Source organism: Periophthalmus magnuspinnatus, chromosome 14, assembly GCF_009829125.3.
Source record: "Periophthalmus magnuspinnatus isolate fPerMag1 chromosome 14, fPerMag1.2.pri, whole genome shotgun sequence".
Taxonomy (NCBI): Eukaryota; Metazoa; Chordata; class Actinopteri; order Gobiiformes; family Gobiidae; genus Periophthalmus; species Periophthalmus magnuspinnatus.
Genome location: NC_047139.1, coordinates 12682785 through 12706677, shown reverse-complemented (window position 1 = coordinate 12706677; position 23893 = coordinate 12682785). Strand labels below are relative to the sequence as shown.

The following is a 23893-nucleotide window of genomic DNA, read 5'->3' as shown; positions in this document are numbered from 1 at the left end:
AGAGCGTGGGGCTGCGGGGATTTTCCCAGTCATTTATTCGATGCGTAAAAGAAAAAAAATACGGATGGATGTGTAAAATAGAAGTAGTTGTGTGAAAAAATGCAGTAAATTCTGATACTTCGTTTAACATGATTTTTATGGCTAAAAAATAATAAAAGTGTAGGTCTAGGTGAGCTATACTGGCCCATAGTGTGCTCAGTCCTTAAAGGGATATTACCGCTATTACTTCGGAGACGCCTCCTGACTACGGGTGTCATAATTGACCAATATTGATCCATATATAAGGCGCATCGGATTATAAGGCGCACTGTGGGTTTTTGAGAAAATTAAAGGCTTTTAGGTGCGCCTTATAGTGCGGAAAATACGGTACATATATAATTTATATTTAATCTCTTGTGTATTTCAAGTTAGCAATGCATTATTCTTGCTCACCCACGATGAGGCGTTCAGTGTCGGGCAGCTGTTTGAAAAGCTTCCGGAAGTCTTCATTCCGCTGTTTGTAAGTTGGGCTCAGGACCTGCCAAAGACATAGACAACAAAACTTGTTCAAATACAGACTCAGTGTAGAATAGCATCATTTACATAGGCAGTGTAACATGTTTGAACAGTAAAACACATTAAAGATGAAAACAGAATTAGACCAGTATCTTGATGTCTATAATTTTATATCACTTAAAAGAACGGTACGTAGCGTGCACTCTTACAGTTTTTTTTTAATGTACTCTATTCACAAATGAACCTGATAAAAAATGTCACTTTTGCACTGAAAAAATCTCTTAAAAACTGAGAATTCCACTAAATGATATAAATATCTGGTTAACTTATATTACACTTAACTACTACAATTGAATGATGCGTGACAAGTTTCCAACCAGTAATGCAAAAATGAATCAATATATTCAAGATTTTTCTATTATTTTAGAAGGGATAATTTGGACAAAAACATATTTTTAGCTTGTCCGTACAAATCCATAATCAAGTATTTCTTGCACTCAGAAATGTAATGCATGTCTGTTAATCTTATCTTTCCTCATGAAAGATTAGGCTGTGCCACCAGGCCAAGGCACAGGTCAGATCTGTGAAAAGGTGACCTTGCTGACAGTAAGAATGCAGGTTCTTCAGTGTATTTTCAAGGCAATAAAAACAACTCTGATTAAATAAATTCCAGGCAATCCAGGATATGGAGCATAGTCTTTACCAAAAAAAGTTACATAATGCACTTTAATAGCCTATACTTGATCAAATTTTGCACAATTTATTACCACAACAGTTTTAAATTCTATAGCCATCTAATGGCAGGCCTGACAACTGGTGTATCTTTAATTGATACTTGTTTTTAAAGGTGCACTTTGTAACTTTTCTGGTAGAGGATTTGCCATCTGCTTGACTTCATGGTGATAATGCTTTGCCTAGAATGTTCCACAGTATGGCATTAGATTTATCTACCTTGCATTCATTCAGTTATAGATGTTTTTATGGTCAAAAATACCTGCCTGCTTCCATGGAGATAGGTAAGTATAATGTTATACTTTGCGACATTCTAGGCAAAGCAACAGCATCTCCATAGCGACAAGTAGGTGACACACCTTACACCTGCAAAGTTACACAGTGTACCTTTAATAACCTGTTCAAGTAACCAGAGGCTGTGACAGTTTAACAGTCCTTTAAATGTCAGGACATGCCGCAGGGCCTTTAACAACTACTATTAGCTTTAGCTTTGACAAGATATAAGCTAGGTTAGGTTTAGCTTTCTCCGCCCAAATGTTAGCGTAAACCATATCCGTTTAGCCACTTACAGCTGGGACCTGCTCGGATCTCCATTCCTTCCTCTGTTTCCCACCGCGTTCCAAATCCCAGAGCAGTTCACTATCAGAATCCATAGAACTATCTGGTCCCATGATGGTCTGGTTATCAAGAATTGTATTTCCAGAAAGCCAATGTGTCATAATTGGGAAAGAGCTGGATCACATGTTGTACAAACTTGCATATTCAAATACTGTCTTAGTCATTGAGATAATAATTTGAAGGGAAAAAAATGGAAAAAGTCAAAAATTCAAAAACTACACATCATATTCAACTTCATTGATCACACATAGAGGCAAAACAAGAATCAAAAGCGCAAGAAATTCACTGTTGCATGGGAAAAAAATCTCTTCAAAAATTGCAAAATTCTCAAAATTTATATTCATATTTTTTTAGCTTCTTCAAATACTTATCCTGCGTCGGGAGTAACCATTCCTCTCTGATCCCACATGGAAGAAAAACCAATGCATAAATCCACAAGAACTTTCTGCATATACTTTCTTGCTTGTTCACAACCGCAACAGGGCTCAAAGAGAGGTCTAGTCAAATATGTCCGTGCCCAACATTTTCCAAGAAGTTGTATTCCAGGTATCCGTGAGGACTTTTGGCTGCACAATTCAGAAGATTCCTCCTCCTTCGCTGACATTGTTTGGAGTCAGTTGTGGAGGAGAGGAGTGGGCGGGGCCTCTGTGTGTTTTTGACTGAGAGGGAGGTCCTAGGAGAGCATGGGTTCACTAGAGTTCATTTGGGAAAATTGCACTGAGAATGTTTTTCAATGTTTGCTTAAAGTTGAGCTTGTGCACGTTTTATGGAACTCTTAACCTCATCTAATTGATTTTATGTTTTCCGAAGAGAAGTTTTAGCTGGGTTTTCGAATGTAAAACTTAAGTTGTTAAAATGTACAGTTTGACCAGGAGTAACCCCGCATAACAGGAAGTAGGGGGAAACCACCAGCTTCCAGGAGTTTCTGTCTGATTATTAGACTGGTGTTGGGAATGTGCTTATTTGGAAATGTTACTCTTGTTATTTCAGATAATGGACTAGGGTTGTCAAAACTATAAAAAAACCCGATAGTAACTGATACCAAAACTAGTATTGAAACTTCATACTCATTTGGGTGGGTAGTACTGATACAAAAAAAAAACATTCACAGGACAGAAATGAACCTTTCTTGAATAGCTTTAGAATGATCTTGAGCAGAACAAGTACCGCTTAGACTAATATACACCCATGGACCACTATTGAACCTACCTGGACAACTGAGGGATTACATAGATAAGGCCACATGGTAATATAAAAAATATATACTACGATTTAATGTTGACATTCTATTGTCTAAATAAAGAGTGGTTTTTTTGGGTTTTTTAAAATTATTATTAACGTGAAATTGGAATAATTGAAATGGAGTTTGAAATTTTAGTATCATGATAACACTATGAACAACTCTCTACTAGAGCTGTAGTCATTTGGTCCATCATTTCTAAATTAATTGACAAGCGGTTATTTTAGTCTACTCTGGCCTTTCACTTATGAAGATACTGTTTACTAGTACTTTGCTTTGGGCTTTTACATTATAGTTTTTGTGTGAGTTCATAATCATTTTAATAACCTTGTTTTAGTCAATTAATCATCGCAAAGGGCATGTCTTTAGTCAACTACACACCTACTTTCTACAACTACTACAACTTACTACCTACTACTACCACCATAACTGCCACTACCCTTACTACTAGACTGCAACAACTACTACTAATAAAATGCGTATTAATAACAATCTACTCTATGTTTTTTCTTTTTATTTCTTTTTATTTTCTTTGCTTAATTTTGTTAAAATTATTACATTTATATAACACTGGACCTCAATCAACGGAGCCACTTCCACAGAATAGTAATAGCATAGTAAAAATGCAATGTATAAAGTGTTAATTGTGAAGCTTAGCAGTTTTTGGAAAATCTTAGCAGTGCAGCTACTACACTTGTTCTAATCAAATTAAATTTATGACATTAGCGTCATATTTTTTTTTAAATCTGTTCATAATGTTTTAATGTAAAGGTGAACAATTTCATTTTTTTTACTATGGCATTTGTAGATAGAATAATACATCTCTTTGCTATAGATTTGAGTGCTGGGTTTCTCTTGTAACCATAGACTGTATATATAAATGGACATAGCTAACCTGCTAGCTGCCAGGCTCCATCAGCTCTGGCTCCAATTCAGTTTACATTGAAAAACCATCGCCCCTCTCTCTGTAACTGCTGCTTGTCAAACTTGTCATTTTGGTCTTTAAATGTTCATACATGATTCCGGTATTTGGATTTATTGGTATTTGGATATTTTGTCCGTAAATCAAGATATGAACAATGAACAAATCAGGTGCCTTCTTTTCCTGAGGTCGCACCCGCTAGCTTTTGTAACAGGTTTGATAGACAGCACTGCTAATGGGCATTTTAGTATCGTGACAAGACTAGATGAAACACTGAGATTTATGTTGGTCTGAATTGACTCTCTAGGAACAGCCTTCACTTCATCATATCAGTGGCTTTTCCAAGAAGCCTATGTGGCCACATTGGATCTGTTCTGACATACACAGAGCCTTACATGAGTGCGTATTGTGTATGGGTGTAAACAAGCACTCAGTGCCAAACTCTACTCCTACGTCTGCTCCCCCTTCTGATCCCTCTCTTCTCGGGCCTTACTATGTCTTTTCAGTTAGTCTTCTGTTCCCACACACTGTTTCAGACCCCAGATTAACAGGGAGGGGGTCGAGACAGATTCGTACAAAGAGTTGAAATAAGAACAGGGTACACAGGGGGGTTACTATCAGATGTCTTAACTCTTAATTTAAATACAACATTACAGGTTCTCCAGAATTACTACAAGAAAAATTACATGTGGTATAAAGGGTGGATGATTTTGACAAAAATTATATATATATATATATATATATATATATATATATATATATATATATATATATAAAACATTCGTTTTGTATGCTATCTACTATAAATATGCTTTTCACGCAATTCAGACATGTGGCAATTGTGCAAATTAATCTTGGATCAAAAAAAGCTTTTGCTTCAGATCCCATCTCTTGGTCATTAACACATGAACAAACCAGATATCTGGTAGTAAAACAACATCCAGTTCCATTTAACCCAAATTATCCGAGAAATGCACCAAATAATTTGTCAAGCTTTTCAGGAACAAACAGTTTTTGTGATTTGCTAATTGTGCCTAGTCAAATTGCAATTTCGATTTGATTACGATTAATCTTGTAACCCTAGTTTTAATGAATGATTTTGTGTAACAGCTCCATGAGTTAATTCCAGCTACTGAACATTGAGTGATTCAACTGCCACTGATGCCACCTATTGTTTCTGACTCTGCCCTGGAGCAATGCACTGCACACTGCACTACAGATCAGAGTAAATAACAGCATTATTTACAGCACAAATGAATGCGAATTTCAGTACATGATAGGGGTTGGATTGTTGTGGATTGTTCATTTATATCTGGTATTTCTGCTTCTTCAAAAAGCAGTTATTGTTTTAAAGATTTTTTCCATGTATTCCAGGAGCAAAATATGTCTTGCTCCAGTACAGATATGTTGTATAAGCAGCTCTTGAGGTCAAAATAAATCTGCTGCGCGTTGTCTGTATCTAATTAAATAAAGTGTTATTGTGCCATAAATACAAAGTGCTAGTTGTTAGCTTTACTGGGACAGCAAAACTCCACTCTGGTCTCTTTAAGTTGTAAAAATCACATATGAACTTATTGTGGTGAATGATTTGCATGCTTTAAATGCATAAGGTAAGTACCGGTAAGAAATAACTCTGGACCACTTAAAATGAACTAGTTCTGCTTTTCACATATTTAAGACTGTAAAAATCAAATACAGTGCCTTTAAATCCTTTACAGATTTATTGTGTAATCAAAAAGTCCATATAGATTATATTGTTTGCAACATGTCAGACCCCTGGACAGTGTCAGCTCTGCCTCCTGAACATAAACACATGATGTTGAGCGGTGAGGGGCAGACCAAGGAGAGCGCCAATAGGGCAATCGAAATGAAATTGCAAAGGCTGCAGTTTTTGAAGTACCATAATTTCCTCCACAAACAACAAAATATCCTTTCTTATTCTGCATAAATAACTGCAAACTCTGTAGTTGTACATGTTCTGAAATGTGATTCTTGTATTAGTTTGTCAGTTCATATTTCACACTAGAGATCAACTGATATGTGTTTTTTCGGCCAATTGTCAATTCTTCTGAATGTTTTTAAAATGTGAACTTTTAACAGAATCCTTTTATTGAAACATAAATCACAAGTCTAATGACTATCACAGTGCTTGTCAGATTGGATTTCGATGTTTTCCCCAAATCAAATTCTGAGAATTCAGCCCTAAGCTCTGCCATACGTGCTTCTATGGCAGCGCTTAGGGCTGAATTATCCCAGCGTCAGACAGTCTGAGTCTGCCTCTGTCTGGAGATAACAGTTTCCTGGAATTCTTCTTTTTAGTGAGACAAATGTGACAGACAGAAAAACAAATATTATGTTTATGCAGAGACAATGAAACAAATGAGGTCACGCATAAATGTGTTTTGTGCCTCCAAAACCAACAAAAAAATACAAGTTCAGGGTTAATGCAAATTTGTATGAATTATAGGTCATGCATTATGTGGGAGCTCAAGTTATTAATATTATATTATCTAATATGAATCTGTGTTATTTTTGACATGAACTGTTAATAAGGTTCAGTCTCATTCTTTTGATGATAAAAATCATTATAGTGGTTTTAGTCTAGGTTTAGTCAATGGAAAATTTCTGCTAATTTAGTCGACTAAATCCACAACATGTGATATTCTATAATTATGTTTTCTATTGTAATAATTATCTTATTGCGATATTTTAATATTTTTTGGCACAATAAGTTCAGTTAATTTAAAACAAAAAATGTACATGCCTTAATCTACTTATCGAACTGTGTCAAAATAAAAACTTAACAGACTAAACCAAGACCAACTCCAGTCTAATGTAGGACTTAAAGTGGGGCAAAACACCTAAACCCCGCCCACAGCCACATTTCAAATAGAGGTGCTAAACTGGGCAGTACCTGGAGGACTAAAGAAGAGAGTGAGGGGGAGGAGGGTTGGGGTCTGTAGGGATGCACTGATCCATCTTTTTCAGTTCCAATATTGATACTTTGACTTTAAGTATCTGCCGATACCTGATATTAATTGATACCAGCGTAGGGAAAATTGCACTTATTTCCAACTTATTTTAAAAACACTTATTACAGAAGAGATCCAAGTGTGTTATGCAACAGCTTAATTTATCCTACAGAAAAACTACAGAACAGTTTACTATGGCTAAAGTTGTCAAAAAAGACTGTAGATGCTATTAATACACAGTTTAGTAGTGAAAAAAGTGGATTTAGTGTTTAGTTGCACTTCATTAAGACAAGTCATGAATAAAATCTGCCTCGTCTTCATTTTACTTTCCAAAAACAGTGCACTTCTGTTAAATGGAGAACTTTGAGTTATTGCAATATTGATTGTTGTGTCAGCTAATATTGCGATATCAATATTTTCACGATATATTGTGCAGCCCAACAAGCCCCAAACACCAAATTGGATAATTTGGCGTTTGGGGCTTGTTTGGCTACACACTGACTTCTTTCTGTTGACAATGTCATTTTAGAGTCCAGAGCAGCAGATGGCTGTTAAGCTCTGCCTATTATTTTGGGGCAGATTTAGATATTTTTACCGAAATCATGTCTAATTACTACACACTCAGTTACAATCTGTTGTTTTGTTGTTTTAATGATAAAATAATATACTAAATAAGATTTTACACATTTTTCATCCTGAAATCGTTACAGGCATCAATTTTATTTTGCAGTGGGGGTCCCAGCCAGGTCAGTTGCGCAGCTATTTTGGGGGTCCTGACCATTTTCAGAACCCCTGTAATTGACCTTATTCTACCCCACCCACTTTTGCCTCTAAATGCTAATAAACTGCACTTTCTTTGTGGTTAAGCAGGAATCCCATTCATTTCAATGGAGAAAAGTTCACATTTTTAATGTGCCCAGGAGAACTGACAAAAAGACTGAAATACAAACAGTCTTTACAGAGTATGTATTTCAGAACATGTTTGCACAGATCTAAACTACAGCATCAGTAGTTTTTAAGCAAAGTAAGACAGGACATTTTGTTGTGGATGAAATTATGGTACTTCAAAAATGTCAGACTTTGTGATTTGCTATTTGCATCCACTCAAATTGTGATTTTGACTAGACTGTGATTCAGCTCCAACCAACAAACAAAAATCCAAATGACTACAGAAAAACAACAAGATAAAATATTACTGCTGCATGGTACCAGTTTTAATGAAGTTGCACAGTAGCAAAAGCCTTTACTGACTTCCAAAGTGAAACAGTGCCCTCTTCTTGTAGCTCACAGTACTACATTTTACATACTGTATTATAAAACAACTTATCTCAGAAGACAAACAGAAGAAAGGTGGGTAGAGTAGCCCATAATTGTACTCAAGTAAGAGGAATATTACTTCAAAATAATATTACTCAATTAGAAGTGGGGTACAAGTATTTGAGACAACTACTACTCAAGTAAAAACAACTTAAAGAGTAAATGTCTGGACGTAACATCTCATTTATGGTATTTTCAAAAGATAGACTCAAAAATGAGAAAAAGTAAATCATATCTGAAGTAGTAGTGCAAGAAACACAAGTATTCAAATCATTTCATTTTGTCAACACAAAGCTTGTAGACTTACTCACAGTGAGAAGATTAACCAACATTTCTACTCAAATAAGAGTACTGTACTTCCACTAAAAATGTTACTCAAGTAGGAGTAAAAAAGTATGCTGCTAGAAAAGTACTTTAAAAAGTTACTCCAGTACCCAACACTGACAACCAGATACAGCAGCACATTGCTTTTCTTAGTAAAAATGACTTAATTGTATTATTATTAAAATGAAAGGAAACTTACATTGTACCAGCTCTGGCTCTTCTGTTGTCAGGTGAAGTGGACCATAGCAGAGGTGAGGCAAAAAAATCACAGGGAAAAAAGAAAAATAATTATTAGCAACCACACTGCAGCAAAAACAATAGATTATTACAGCTAAAGTACAACTAAAATGGTTTAAATGTTTTACACCAAGGTTAGCTTTATGTCACCAAATCGGAAAATATGTAATGGAAGTCAAATGGGAGCACTGATACATCCTTCTTTTTCCTTTGAGATAATTTATTATATTTTTTGTACCGGTATTTATTTGCTGTGGCTGTGAATAGTGAATTAGCCAAAGCAATATTTTGAAAAGAGGTGGAAAGTAACTAATCACAAATACTCTCGTTACTGTAGTTGAGTAGATGGGGTAATTGTACTTTTTTGAGTAGATTTTTAAACTTGTACTTGTAATCCATCCATGTAATAGTAATTAGTTACATTTTAAATCATATAAGTTTGTGAGTGCTGTATTTAGTATAGTTACTGAGTTACTTTCCACACCGACAAACACACAAAACATCACTCCATCACCTGCTCTGATTGGCCAAAGCTCAGTTAAAGTTACTTGTAGATTGTTTTCAAGTTCCAAGTTTTATATAAAAGTCTGATTTGTAATACTTCTGCGTATGCATACTTTTAACTTTTACTTTAGTACAATTTAGGTAGCAGTACCTGTACTTGTAAATGAGAACATTATTAGTTCATTAAATACACATTTTCAGCACTTTTCCACCCCTAATATTGAATGATCAATTACGATTTTCATAATTGATCATTAGTGTTGCTAGAGCTTGCTGCTCCCAATTAACTCTCATTTATTTCTACTTTGGGACACAAGGGACATAGAATATATTGTTCTTAAAGCTGGCAATATGGTTGGCAAGATTGATTAAACTCTTGACTGTAACAGCAAATCAATAACAGCAGTAATAAAATGAGATTAAATGCAGTCAGTGCTTACTTTAACTAGGTTTAACTTGTCAGACTGAAGGGAGCATGCATGAACAGAGACACATGGGCCATGCGTATGTGAATGTGAGATCAACACAGTTAGATGCAATTATGGAAGTTAAGCAGTGGTGCAGTGAATATACTAGGGTATGGGAGTTTGAAAAAAATATATATACTGAAAGTAAAAATAAATAATAAATTACATTACATTCAGTAAAAATAATAATAATAATAATAAAAAAAACAAAACAAACATAGGCAAAATCTTAAATAATAGCCCATTTTCAACTAAGTAAACTAAAAATTATTTCAGTCAACCGGTGTATGATCATTGAAATGTAAATTATAATTAAATATCAATTGTACCATGTTAATTGTATTTAGGCCTATCATGATTTTAAGTGTGGTATATTACTACAGAAAATATTTGATTAACAGTGACACTTGCACCATTAGTTAGTATGATTTATAATGAGTCGCAGATGTTAGTCTAATATGATAATACGAGAATTTGATGTTGTCATAATTACAGATGAAGGGCATGGGTCTATATAATGCTATGGAAGATTCACTGTTTTTGTAAGCAATATCTTAAAATGACAATCCACAAATATTGAACATTATCATTATTTGTTTGGATCCTCAAACTGGCCATATTAAAGGGTCCATATTGTGCTATTTTCTGATCTATGTTATAATGGGGGTATTCCATCTAAGTGGCTTAACAAGTCCAGGCTATTCTGAAATCTTGAGCACCCCATCTCCAAGCCTCAACTCATTCATGAAAGACATAAACCTGGGTCTAACCAAAGCTAATTCAGGCCTAAAGTTTAAACTGCACTCCTGGTGACTCTGGGAAGGCCAGATCAATGGAGTGAAAATGGGATCAAAAGGTGCATCAGTTGTTGTGTTTTTTATGATCTGACGAGAGAGAAGCCAGAGTGCGCATGGACAATAGTTTGTTATAGAACACAGAACTTTACTGTTCATTCTGATCCGATAAATGGTACAAATTATATCATTCATCTGTCACTGTACTGAAGCATAACTCAAGAGTAATAGCTAGTAATTATCATAACAGGCCAAGCTGTACTGTAAATTGAATGTTGTGTAGGGTTAGGGAGGGGGCTGTTCCCAGGCAAAAGCAAAGATCCAGAGAAGAATGGTGCTTACTTTAGTGTGCCGCCTGTGAGACTATAGCATGCATGAGAAAGAAAAACAAAAACAACAGATTGAAAAGAACCAACAAACACTACACAGAAGGATGAAATGAATGTCGGTGATTCACATGGTTCAGTGTAAACAATAGAAAGCAATTACATTCATGTTAAATGGTTAATAAATAATGGTTGATTCATAATTTTGGTTGCATATGAATGTAAAAACCATGGCAAAATGACAAAGACTAGTAGCCTACTTTATTATACGATCTTGTGTGTATATTTTCTTTGCTCTACTGGGAAACTTTTGGCTATTTTAGGCTATATTATAAGATTTAAGGTGTAGAAATTGGAATAATAAACTTCTATGACTCACTACAGATGCAAACTACGTACTAAAGTGTTTCAATTTGCTATTTATTTATTGCAGCTCATGTTTTTTTGTTTTTTTTGAAATTTGAATAGTTTTGTGGTTTAAATCTGCTCTTGGGTTGTTGTGTCAGCGGCATACATTTATTTCAAAGTTATAGTTTATAGTCTATAATTTCTTCAGGAATATATCAAACTTCAGAATGTTATGTGACAAGCCTAAGTGTCCCTATTTTTGACCAGTACACGTTAACAAGGAGGGAAATATATTGCCATTAAGGAGGGAAATATATTGCCATTTGTTTAGCCAAAATACAGAAAAGTGCTTGAAAATGACCAGAAGATGGAAAAAAAAAATGTTTCATAGTCTCTGGATTTACATAGGCCTACAGTCTCAAAAGTAAGTCGTGAAAGAGGTTTTTAGGAGCCATGAATGGACGAGTGCATAATCATTTTTGAAAATCTAGTCACCGTAAGTTAAGACAATGATTTGATCCCTGCTATTGGAGAGGATGGTCACAAAATAGGTAACTTACATTATTCTATATTTTCACTTTTTACATTAGAACGTTTGAAATAGTTTCCAGCTGGATATAAATGCAGCAAGTAATATGAATTGACGGTAAATATCACAAACATATAATTGTTAATAGTAATTACTAGGTTACGTTAGCATAAACGGCTAAGCTAAAGGTCGGTGGCTATTTATTTACAGCTAATAGTTAGCATTAGATGTTGCTAATTGCTATGTTATATTTTCACTTATTACTTATATTTTCTTATTTTTGCTCTATTATTCTTTGTCACAATCTATGACTTCAAACTGAAATACGCATGTATCAAGTAAGTGAATTAATTTCTTTTTGGCTAATGCTAAATTGTACCGTTAACTAGTCTACAGGGCATGTGTAAAGGGCTAATTTTGTTCTAGTTGTATTCGGTGAAATTGTTGAAATAAATGTTGCTTTCTCGTGTTCACTTTCTTGTATTACTATGCCATGTCGGTTATTACATGATGCAAAGCCATTTCTGTTACTACATGCTAATTAAAGCAAGCTAATTACACCGTTAGCATCTCTCTCCACTGCAGCCGTGCTAGTCAGCCGTTACCCCACCTCACCTTGGAGTTCTTGCCCCCGGTGCGGCCGCTGCTGTTGGTGTGCGTGTGGTTGGGCTGGACGGGCTGGGAGTAGGAGCGTTGGTGGTGAGGCTGCGGGCCCTGGTGCTGCTCGGGGGACGTGGGTGATCGGTCCGAGGCAGGCTGCTCCGAGCCCTTCTCCACCATGGTGCTGCTGCGGTCGGCCGTGGGGATGTGCAGAGGCGTGGAGGAGCGGGAGCGCTTTCGGAGGACAGGTGAGCAGACAGGGGTGCTCCGGTGGGAGTTAGTGGCAGTACTGAAAGCAAACAGTAAACCACATACAGTTACAGAACATCGCAGCAGGTGCTGTAAGTGATTCCTATGCCAGTTTGTTTACTGTGAATTAGCCTAGCTGCATCCTTAAGAGCCAAATTGTTCTGTCCCTAGCATCTTGACCAAGATCAGAAAGAAACCAATCCAAGACAGACTGGCACAAGCAGATTTGATATACTATAATACACTGGAATAGGCTGTAATCTTTTTTGTCATTGATCATAAATGTTGTGTACACTACTCTACTATCAGCTGTACTTAAATTACATTATTGCAGTGTGCAGAGGCATCCCATATCAAATACCCATCACATCTGAAAAACAAACCCTTTTGTAGTGTTTATTAGTCTTGTCATAAAGCTAAAATTTCAAACTCAATTTCAATACTGCAAGGAATCGGCTTGTACCGCACTTCCGATACCAGAATGATAATAGAAAACACTCTTTATTTAGACTAGAATGTAATTTTCAGCATTCAATCGTAGTACTTTCTTTTATATTGCCATGTGACCTTCTGTGTAATCCCTCAGTTGTCCAGGGAGGTTCCATAGTGGTTCATGGGCATATACTACTCTTTGTGGTTTCATACTTGTTCTTATACAGCTCAGGATTATTCTGTCTGATAATCTGTCCTTTGAATGTCACTTTTTTTTAGTATTGATACTCAAATCACTAACTCATTTTGATACAAATTTTTACTATCGATTAGTGTACTTTTGACAACTCTAGTGTTTATACAATTTACCTTAAAATACCCCATGCTTATAGTTCTATTTTTGATGTTTATAGGAAGACAAATTCCCTGTACTGATTATTATAAACAAACAAGTAGCTACTATAGAATTAATCTGCATAGGATTGGAGCTGAAAGCTCTTTATGTGGACAGAGGTTCCTATGGAACAAGTGTGTCGTATATTATGAGATCAGTTTCCTAATATAAACTCTAGTTAGGAGTTTACGTAACTCTATGTCCAGAAGAGCCATTTAATCTACCTTTAGACTACACAGTAATTGTTTTTACACAACAGCTGTGCCTATTTATGCCCAAAGTAGTGTGTGCTGTTCTATTATATAGATATATTATTTATAGATATGTAAATAAATCTAACAAACATAGCAAGCGTAATTAGGTGTTTTCACACAAGGCTCCACCCTGTGTTTGGCTTTGCCAGACAAAAGCTGCCTCTAATGTCAGTTTAAATAAAAGCCAGAATAGCACATCATACGTCACATTGATTGGTAGACCAGAGCACTGCTGACAGTCAGAGTGACCTGGTCCTGTCCAGCCTTCTTACTTAACTATACTTTTAGTAGCAATTAACCTTCCATTTGGTATCACGAGTTCTCTGTAATGTTTAATAACTGCCCTTGCTTAGTGTCAAAGGTCACACTAACAAAGCTGGCTGCAGAGGTCAACCTAGGTCCTCGCAGAGCCACCATCATCACTACATCAATAGTGAGTACAGTTAGCGTCAATAGCTTTGCATGGTCCTGATATATTGTGGTGCCAGTATTGACGGATGACAGCAGCTTGCTCTTATTTAACGCTTAGCTCTTCTCTGAAAGGCGTGATCAATTTCCACTAACCACATTACCCTGTGACTGTAACAGGAGATACCCCATTCTGTGCAAAAAAAACAAAAAACAAAACACCATGATATGTAAATGTTTGTTTTGTTTCTATGTATTTGACCATGCTAGATTTGGACCTGCAAACTATCAGATGCAGTGATCTAAAATGGTGCAAGGTGACACATCCAATCCTAGTTTCTACAATCAAAACAGCACCCAGCAAGACCATGGCGACTAAAAAGAATTGTACTGTAGGCTATGGAACAAGACATCTATTATTATTATTAAAAGAGACACTAACCAACCTGGCAGCCATAGACAACCTCAGCCCATCGCATCAACCCGTTTCATTCAGCCATTCATTCAAGAGCATGAAGAGGAGGAGACAAGCAAGCTGGAGAGGAGGAAGATGGAACAGCGATCCTAGCTAGCAAAAGCACCTATCTTAAAAAAGAACATTGTTGCTTTGCTAATCCACGGTACGCAGTTATTTTTCCTCTCTTTTGCAGGATCATTCAAAGGCCATCGGCGCTGCTACAACTGCATAGCCCCCTCTATTCTCAGCATCCACCCCCCGCGTGAAGCCCGGCCGTGCCTGATTGGATGAGAGCGGAGAGTGCCAGTGACTACTCCAGGCATTGTTAGCATTAAGCCCCTCCCTGCTTGGGCTAATTCACGAGCGGCATGAATGAAACGGGCTGACGCGCTTTAACCCTCGCTGTCACACCATGAGTAAGACCCCTCCCCGTTAAAAAGACCGCACACACAGAGTGTGTTCTCTAGGCTTATATGGGGAAATCAGCCAGGGTAATGTGTCTGCTAGCCGTAATGGGGGTCTAATGTGGAGAAAATGGGACTAAGTGAATTGAATCTGATTTTCCATCTCAACATCACCCGGGATGCAAGGAAATTTGCTGACATATTTAGATGCCTAATGTGCATACCAGCAGTCAGTGAGGCTGGTCAATATATGGGCAAACAAGAGGCATAAGAAAAACAGGAACTTAATGCTGAACTGGCCAACAACATTTACACTAAAACGCTATATTAAATGCACTTATACCAGGGCCTACCAACCTTTTTATACCCGAAGTTGTTCAGGGGCTACCAAATATATAAAAAAAAAATTCAAATTATACTAACCTCTATCATGCCACAAAGTTATGCTTTTAAACGAATTTTGAGTTCCTCAAATGTTTATGATATGTACAATATATACTACAGTTGTATTTTGAAAGGGAGTGTATACAGATGTGTGCACCACATATTTGCACTCTGTGCGATACTGCTGATGTTCTGCTTCTGACCTTTGACTTCAAATGAATATGTGCAGTAACTCTGGATTACTATGCTGACCCATGAGCAAACAGACCTGATTCATCACCACACACAAAACATAGAATTAGTTTTACATTTTGACTGATCATAACAGAACAATTTGATATTTCAATACCAGCAAAGAACATATCACAACATAAGTCACAGTGCATTTGTTCAAGTCTGTTAAGTCTTAAAGGTGCACTATATAACTTCACCAATGGCGGGTCAGAAACCTCCTTTTCACCGTCATGCTCAGAACAATAACATCTCCATGAAGACAAGTAGCTGGCGCCACCACAAAAGTTACATAGTGCACCTTTAGGTCTCTAAATCACTGAAAAACCATAAAAACCCAAGCGTTCATAAAATATATTAATGTTGGCATGTCCTTGTCGATACCACACCATTCCTCTTTATATTTATGTATAGATTTAGACAGCCATAAAGCATTCCCCCTGCCTTGTCCCATCTTAACAATTTTCACATTTTGTCTACTGTACTCTGCCCCGTCCCGTGTCCACCGCTGATCCCATTCTGTCGACTAACCCAGATTTCCCCTCTCTCCCCCGGGACAGATCTCTCTACAATATGGCCTGAGATCACAGCAGCCAATTGAGATGCTCCACCCGACCCCCCAGACTGCGCGTCGGCCAATCGCAGCCAGAGTGGAGGATGAAGTGCCAGGGATGCAGCCAATGATTATGCAGCGAGTGGAAGTGATGAAACCGCGAGGTAGTGTTATTGGACAGAAGCAGGAGCTAAAAATGCACACAGAGACACACATGCATTAATTATTAGGGGTGCTGTAAATACAGTCAGGCATGTAGAGTGTGGAATATGGAAAATCAATTGGAACCTATATATGCGTGGTTTCATAATATGGAAACAGTCATTTTTTACAGTGGCTTATGTTGTTTCCAAACCCAAGACTATCATATACTTTAACACATTCTTAACAGTATTTTGAAGATCCTGTACCTAATTTTTCTGTCTTAAAAATGTGAAAAGCTGAACCATTTTAATTTGCTTTTAACTTATGCATTACGGAACATCCTAATTATTTACCACCATGAGCTTATAAAAAAACAAAAAAACAAAACATTAAAAAACAAAACAAAAAATGTTTCCATTTTTATTGAGAATTCTTGATTAACAAGTTAGTATTGACATCTCTACAAAAAAAGCAAAATTATAACCCCTAGAGCATGTATGTGATAGCAACTTTGAATCAAGACAATTGTATATCATTGCAAAGCTTATTTTTATAAGTTGTTGAGTACAGTTTGCAGTATAGAACAGTTTTTTTCCCCATGTAGTTGAGCAAAATTTGTCTTCCTCCAGTACAATAGCAGCTCATGAGGTCAAAATAAGTCAGCTGTGTACTGTACTGTCTGGATCTAATTTTTAAGCATTTTATGGTCCAGTAATTAGGAAGTGCACGGTTCACATGCTAGTTGTTGTTAGTATACTGTGATGGCAATGCAGAAGATTTGCATCTGGACAACTCCAAACAATTTAAAATGAAACCACTTTTAAGGTACTACAACAGGCTACTTGTAACATTATCAATTATTAACATGTACAAAGCTTGCACACTGCTTGGTGTGTTTTATCTTTTTTAATCTAGTCAGTGCACTGAAACAAATAAGGCAGCAGTGGGATCCAAACAAGCCATTCTAGTTGTACTGTAACTTGTTCCTTCTTAAAGTGCATGTGACAAGTTAGACTCATTTCGCTTTGTAATTTTGGTTGTTTATCATTTTACTTTCTGGTTGGAACCAGACAGCAGATGTGACATAAATAGAGGTATTTCATTTTAGAAATACACTACTTTCTGTATTTTTCTACTTTTCTTCTCAACTACTGACAGCCACTTAACTGATGTAAAATGATGATAAATATTTATCACAGGCACTATTCCACCACACAAAGTCATAATTAGAAAAACCTCAACCTCATATGCACTTTAAATTTGTCCATGTCTTGTCTCTAGATCAAACGTCCTATCCCCAGTGGACACGGCTCCTAATTCGCTCGTATTCTTAGGTAAGTCAGCCCCACTTTGGTGCAGTGTTAATAAGTGGCAGAGGTACAATGATTATGACAGCTGTCCCTAAAGGCAGTCCTAATTAGATAGGACAGGAATGCACCTATTATAATTCACACACATACACACACGTACGCACAAACTGGGTAGAGTTTCGTGTACTACTGCAGCTGCTGGCACTGCTTTAAATATGGTCATCATAATATAAATGTAGAAAAAGGTAACATTGCCAAACTAGCTGCAGAATAGGCTGGGTTCACGTGACATCACAACATTGTAGACTCCCTATAGTTTAACACTGGGCTGGGGGACAGGTCAGAATTCTGTCATTGGATTTGCTGTTTATCTATCAGCTTGCAGATTTTTTGACTTAGTTTATAGTTAATATATATTTTGGATTTTTTTTCTCTAAAACATTAAATCTCCTCTAGAGGTACATAGGCTCTCAAATTATGACAGAATCAAAATCAAATACTATTGGGGTTGTCAGAAGTGTAGAATATCAGATACAAATCGATACTAAAACTGGTACTGAAAATAGATACTCAATTTAACAAGTATTCATACAAAAAAATAAATAAATCACATAAACATGACTTTTTTTTTCTTCGTCATGGCGGCATCAAAATTGGTATTGAGTATCAAGCCTTTTCCATAGTAGCGAAATGGAGTTAGAAATTTTAGTATCGTGACAACTCCAAAACCTATTGATGTACTGCTCTCCAATAGAACAGGCCATGTTAGAATGATGATGTTATAATCTCTGATATAGGGCAGGGGCCTATGTAACTTGTGAAAGAAATATTCAAATTTATGAACCATTAAACTTTTGGCTTGTCTTTGCAACTGACAAGAATAAAGTTTTTGAGGTTAAATAATAGCACCACTTTCTGAAGTTATGTGTGAGAATATTTTCTTTTTTGTTTATTTATACTGACAGAGAAGCCATTTAACTTCGTGCCACTTTTTGTTTAATAGCGGATAGGCCCAGTAATTACAGAGATGTTAACCAGGTCAACAAATCTGCAATCTGACTCTTAAGCAGCAAATTCCAGCACATAATTCCAACCCGTTCTCCACCTCAATTTTAAACTATGGTGATTCTAAAATGTTATGATGCCACATGAACAAAACCTAAACAAAAAAGTCAAATTAATTCAAAAACTATGTATTTTGTAGCCACTTGTGAAAGGAAAATGTAATTATTTATTTTAAAATGTAAACATATGTAACAAGCATTGTGTTGTGGGTAATAGAGTACTTACTGTTACAATTTCACTTTGAGAGACATTCTACTGCTACAAACAGAAGCATTGCTACATCCACTTGAAGATAGCTTCCCAAAAACAGGTCCATAAAGGCGCTGTACATGATTTTTTCCGGGTTTTAAAAATGTGAAAAACAGAACTAGTTAATTTTAAACGGTTTGCAGTAGTCCAAAGTTATTCCTCACTTATCTCATGCATTCTGAACATTCTTAGCCACCGTGATGAGTTTCTAAGCACTTTTCAGAACTCTCAATATTTCCTGATTATTGGACAATAAAAACTTTCTTATTAGATGCAGACAGTACACAGCTGACATATTTTGACTGAAGAGCTGCTAAATACAGTATATCTGTTTTTGGACAACGCAAAATTTGCTCAAATATATGAAGAATAATTTTATAATGGTGAAAGGTAATCAAAAACTTACAACCAAAACATCTTCAGCCTACCTGCAAAAAAATCGTCTGCTGTGTAAAAACATACCGATATTTTTATATTTCAGGTTCCTACAATCTTAGAAAATTGTAGGAAGGTAAATCTATCAAAAATGACCTACTATTTTTAGCCCAGAGCACTGAATTCTTTCACAAAGTTGAACAAAAGGGCTTCTATGATAATTCTCTAACAACATTTGTAACAACTTAAACTTAAATATTATAATATTATAATATTTTGATAATTAATGAATAATAATTTATTGTCCGATAATTTGAAAGTGTGCATTTTATGACTGAAAATCAGATACATCATTTTTAAACACTTCTTCATACTGGGATTTCACTGTAGCAAGCAGCAGTTTTTTGTTTATGGATTTTTTATTAGGAATGGCTACTAAACATTTTTAACCCTATGAAGGCGTAATACTCTGAGTCTTCATTTTTTGCTACTATAAGTACAAAGAAGTGGGCGGAAATAGGGGGTACATGAAAACTGAAATTTCTGAGCACACAAACCTCAAATGCAAGGACAGTGCAGAAAAATACTAAAATATGTTTGAATGAATCAAAATGCAACTGCGACTTCGCTAATGATGAAGGAGCACTGTTGCATACTAAAAAGCTCAAGCAAGTAAATTTTAAATAATACCACTTTAAAGGGCCTACATTACACTCATTTTTAAATCTTTGTTATAATGTTGTATAAAAATATGACAAAGAATAAGGGTCACATAAAAAAATATATATATATAAACATGTGGGCGCTTTGAGAATAAAGTTGTAACATTTCAACATTAAGTCAGAAGTGAATGAAAATAAAGTCACAATTTTACGAGAATAAAGTTGTAATATAGATATCATAGTCATAGCCAAAAGTCGACATTTAGTGATTTAGGATTTGACGCCGAATCAAAGCGAATGCAGACTGCTAAGACTGGTGCTTGGATGAGTTAAAAGTTTACATAAATGCCCATAAAGGAGGTCAAACTTTGATATGCTGACATTATACACATCCCATATGTTTGTAAGTTATTAGACAGATCGCCACTGCAGTTTAGATGCCATCTCTCTGCTCTTACGCATCAATCACAAACTGTTGAATGAAGTAGGGTACATTTTCTTCCTGTAGAGTGACCAAACTCCTCCTTGGAAAAAGACTGCAGAATTTGTCACTCCCTGGGGCTCATTAGGCCTGACACAGGCTGTACTCCGAACTGCAAACAGGTGGTCTCAGTGTGATCTTTAACCGTACTCCACTCCGCTTAGCTTCACTTCTCTACTATTCTAAATGTGGGAACTTTCCACATAAGATATGCTCATTGTGGATAATTTCCCTATAACTTATGGAGCCATGCGCACTGGGCTGCCCCGGTTTTACGCACCTAATCTCTATTGTCACTGCACTGTCCTGTTTCTGTCTCCAAATGTGCACAGTTTAGTCCAAGACACAGAGCTCAAACTGGTTTCAGTCCCTGACCCCAAATTCTTTATGCAGAATCGACCACAGTGTATTGTAGGTCTGGAGCACTGCATATACCCTGTATCCATGGATGTTCCAGGTTCTGTGTAAACATGAGCTGCCGCTGTCTGATTGTGCACAGCTCCACAATCCCGTAAACAAGTGTAAACAAGCATAGAAAGCGCAAAGCCAATGGAACAGATTTGGTGAATACATTTGTTGCCCTGCCCTGTTCAGCTACGTGCAGAGGTGCATGAGGGTCATACCCTCATGCACCATTAAATTACAACTTTAATGTCATAATGTCATAATGTGATATTAGAACTTTATTCTTGTAGCGGCTGCATTTTTTTTTTTTTTTTTTATGTGACCCTTATACTTGGTCATATAAAAACAGGCTAGGAGTTCTGTTTTGTTTCATTCACACATGTTTAACACATAAACCCTGCATATTTTGTCTGTGAAAAACACTGTTCCACCTTGTGATGTCATCAAGTCGTAATACAGGAAGCACTCCACTGTGCTTTTTAAACTCCATGCACCTTCACTTGAATCAATTGGATAATCTGCAGCCCTGGAATAAACACATTTTTTAAGTCATAGCTATTGTTTTAGCCTTGTTGAAACGTCTTCGCTTCTTGGTGCACCAGAAGATGATGTGGAGTTTCTGTGGCATGCTCAGCTGAATAAAAGGTCAAATAAAAACCTTTTTAAATACAACAATTTTAGGGTAGGGTTTAGAGTAATCTACTGTATTGGAGATTAACCAGTTCAATTCAGCCTAAAAATAGGTAACTTTCAAAACTACCACTTAATGACATCACAAGATAGAAGAGACCATTTTGAACACTGGAGTTGCAAACAGCACAATAATGCCAAATTACTCAAGCACGTGTGGACAAAAAATAACTCAGAATTTGCTTTTGATGAGGTAACAAGATTCTAACATGGCTAAAATCTCACAAGAGTAAACTGTGTGTAACATGGGACCTTTAAAATCGCCCCTTACCAGCTAATCTTGAATCCCCTCATCAAGACGAACTGCGCTGTCCGGTAGCCATTGTCGGGTCTGCCCTTCCAGCCTGCCTCTCACTCATGCGCTGCCATGTCTCGCTCTTCTCGCTGCAGGTGGCTAGTGATGGCGGAGAGGGAGTGATGCAAAGTGGAACTGGGGCTGGTGAGCTAGCAGAAAGCTCCATTTATAACGGGCCGCCACGCAGGCAGGACATGTGGAGCCGAGTGGGGGACAACCTGCCTCCTGCCTCTGCCTCTGCCTGTGCTGCTGCTGTTCCCAGAGCCAGCTGAGAGGGAGGGGAGGGGGGTGTGTGTGCGCATGTGTGAGAGGAGAGGTAGGTGAGCAGTGAGGCTATGACAGACTGTTAAATGTGTTTTCCTCATACATGCAAATACAAAGCATTAAAAGTCACATGTTTTGCATTGTTTAGACTGTTTAAAGGAGATCTGATCTAGTCTTTTAAAGGAGACTTATTATGTACAATTTTCCCTTCTCATTTACCCACTCAAAGTTGTATTTTGAGTGATTTATGCATGTCTGAGTGATCTTTATTCTCCTGCATTCAAGACAATCTGCCTCCATTTTTGTCACCACAAAACCCGCTTTCTAAGATGAATTCTCATAAATTTTCTCTCAACTGGATATAACAAACTTAGTAACGAAAAGTGACAACATTTTTTGGGTTTATTCCTCGCTGCGACGCTTCGATCAATCAGATTAAAATATTTGCTAATTGCTTTCTGCGAGAGTTGTTCCAGACTTATAAATGTGTAGAACTCAATTCAGAGTGCTACACATATTAATCTGGTGTGAGCCAGGTTACATGCCCATGCTCTGCACTTCATTCTCCAATTTTATTACTTTATTGGTGATATGAGTAGGTTTTAGCAGCATCATGTAGCCATTTTGGCGTAAATGTGGAAAAAAATCTGCTACTCGCTTGCGTGATCTGCAGCTATCCATAGAAAAGCAAGACAGTATGTAGCACTTCGTTGTGATGACATTTATGGCGACGTACCCTAAAGGAGCTGGCAGGAATCAGCTCCCACTGGGCTCTGAAAATTTCCTAGGCTGAAGTCAGTGGACTCTTTTAAAATTTGTACTCAACTAAGAGTTAAGAGTAATTAACATTATAAATTGTGCTTGAAATGTATTTAAAATATGATGTGTGATTTTACAATTAGAGATTTGAATCAGTGGCATATACTCTGCACATTGGCTGTTGTTGGGTTAGACGAGTTGGTGCAGTGCAGTGTTTGTCTGTCTGAGGGCATTCCCTGGCTCTGGAGGATTACTGTGTGCTGTACCAGAGCAGCTGGGCTCTAATCTCCTCATACATGTGTGTGCAGTGTGGTAAACAGTGTGGGGCGGACACAGCCAAAGTGCATGTGACACTCGGAGCCGTCTGCACACGCCTTCTGTCTGTCCTCCCAAAACCTCACGAGTCACACTACCCACAGTGCACTGCTACAAGGGATGCCCACTCATCCGCTACCATGGAGACGTAGTAAAAGCTATGCACATGGGGAGGGTAGTCTTACAATTTTTTCTTTCCTGGAGTGTGATAGAGATGTACAACTAATCACAATTCTAAACATGTCAACAACATTTCTAGTAATGCTCTATTCATTTACATAAAAAGTTGTACTTGAAAATACAATTATCTGTTCAGAATGTGTGCTTATTCTATCATGTAAAATCTGAATGAAAGCCACTCTAATCTACAGTAGCTTTGAAAACAATATTACTAATACAAAATATTTTACATTACATACATACATTTTACATACATTTTGACAGTATAAAAGAAATTGTTTGAAATAATTGTGATTTCAGTTATGATCCAAATACTTGGTTATGATTTTTGCTGCTCTAACATTTGATGTTATATCCAGACAGTTTCTCTTGCAATTACTCTTACTTGAGTAGTAGATCCCCAAATGCTTTTTAAACTCTTACATAAGTTACCGGTATTTACTGGAACACTACTTTGTACTGCTACAGTTTTTTTCCCTTGGGGAAGGGGAATAGTGTCGATATACGT

General features: G+C 36.8%; 1 protein-coding gene across 3 annotated transcripts in view; it reads right to left on the bottom strand.

Annotated features, from left to right (window-relative positions):
* The window catches only part of LOC117381874 (protein Aster-B-like), a 46196-nt gene extending 24299 nt beyond the window's left edge, over nt 1–21897 (bottom strand). The window contains exons 1-4 of one of the 3 annotated variants that reach the window (XM_033978915.2): nt 21844–21897; nt 12441–12714; nt 8820–8840; nt 433–517 (exon numbers count right to left, since the gene is read on the bottom strand). In XM_033978915.2, the coding sequence (XP_033834806.1) occupies nt 433–517; nt 8820–8840; nt 12441–12714; nt 21844–21866 (403 nt within the window). In that variant the 5' untranslated portion in view covers nt 21867–21897. Of the gene's footprint in view, nt 1–432; nt 518–1796; nt 2444–8819; nt 8841–12440; nt 12715–21843 lie in introns of those variants that run through there. The other 2 variants (XM_055226706.1, XM_055226705.1) reach the window with 2 other exon arrangements.
* Nucleotides 21898–23893: the final 1996 nt, after the last annotated feature.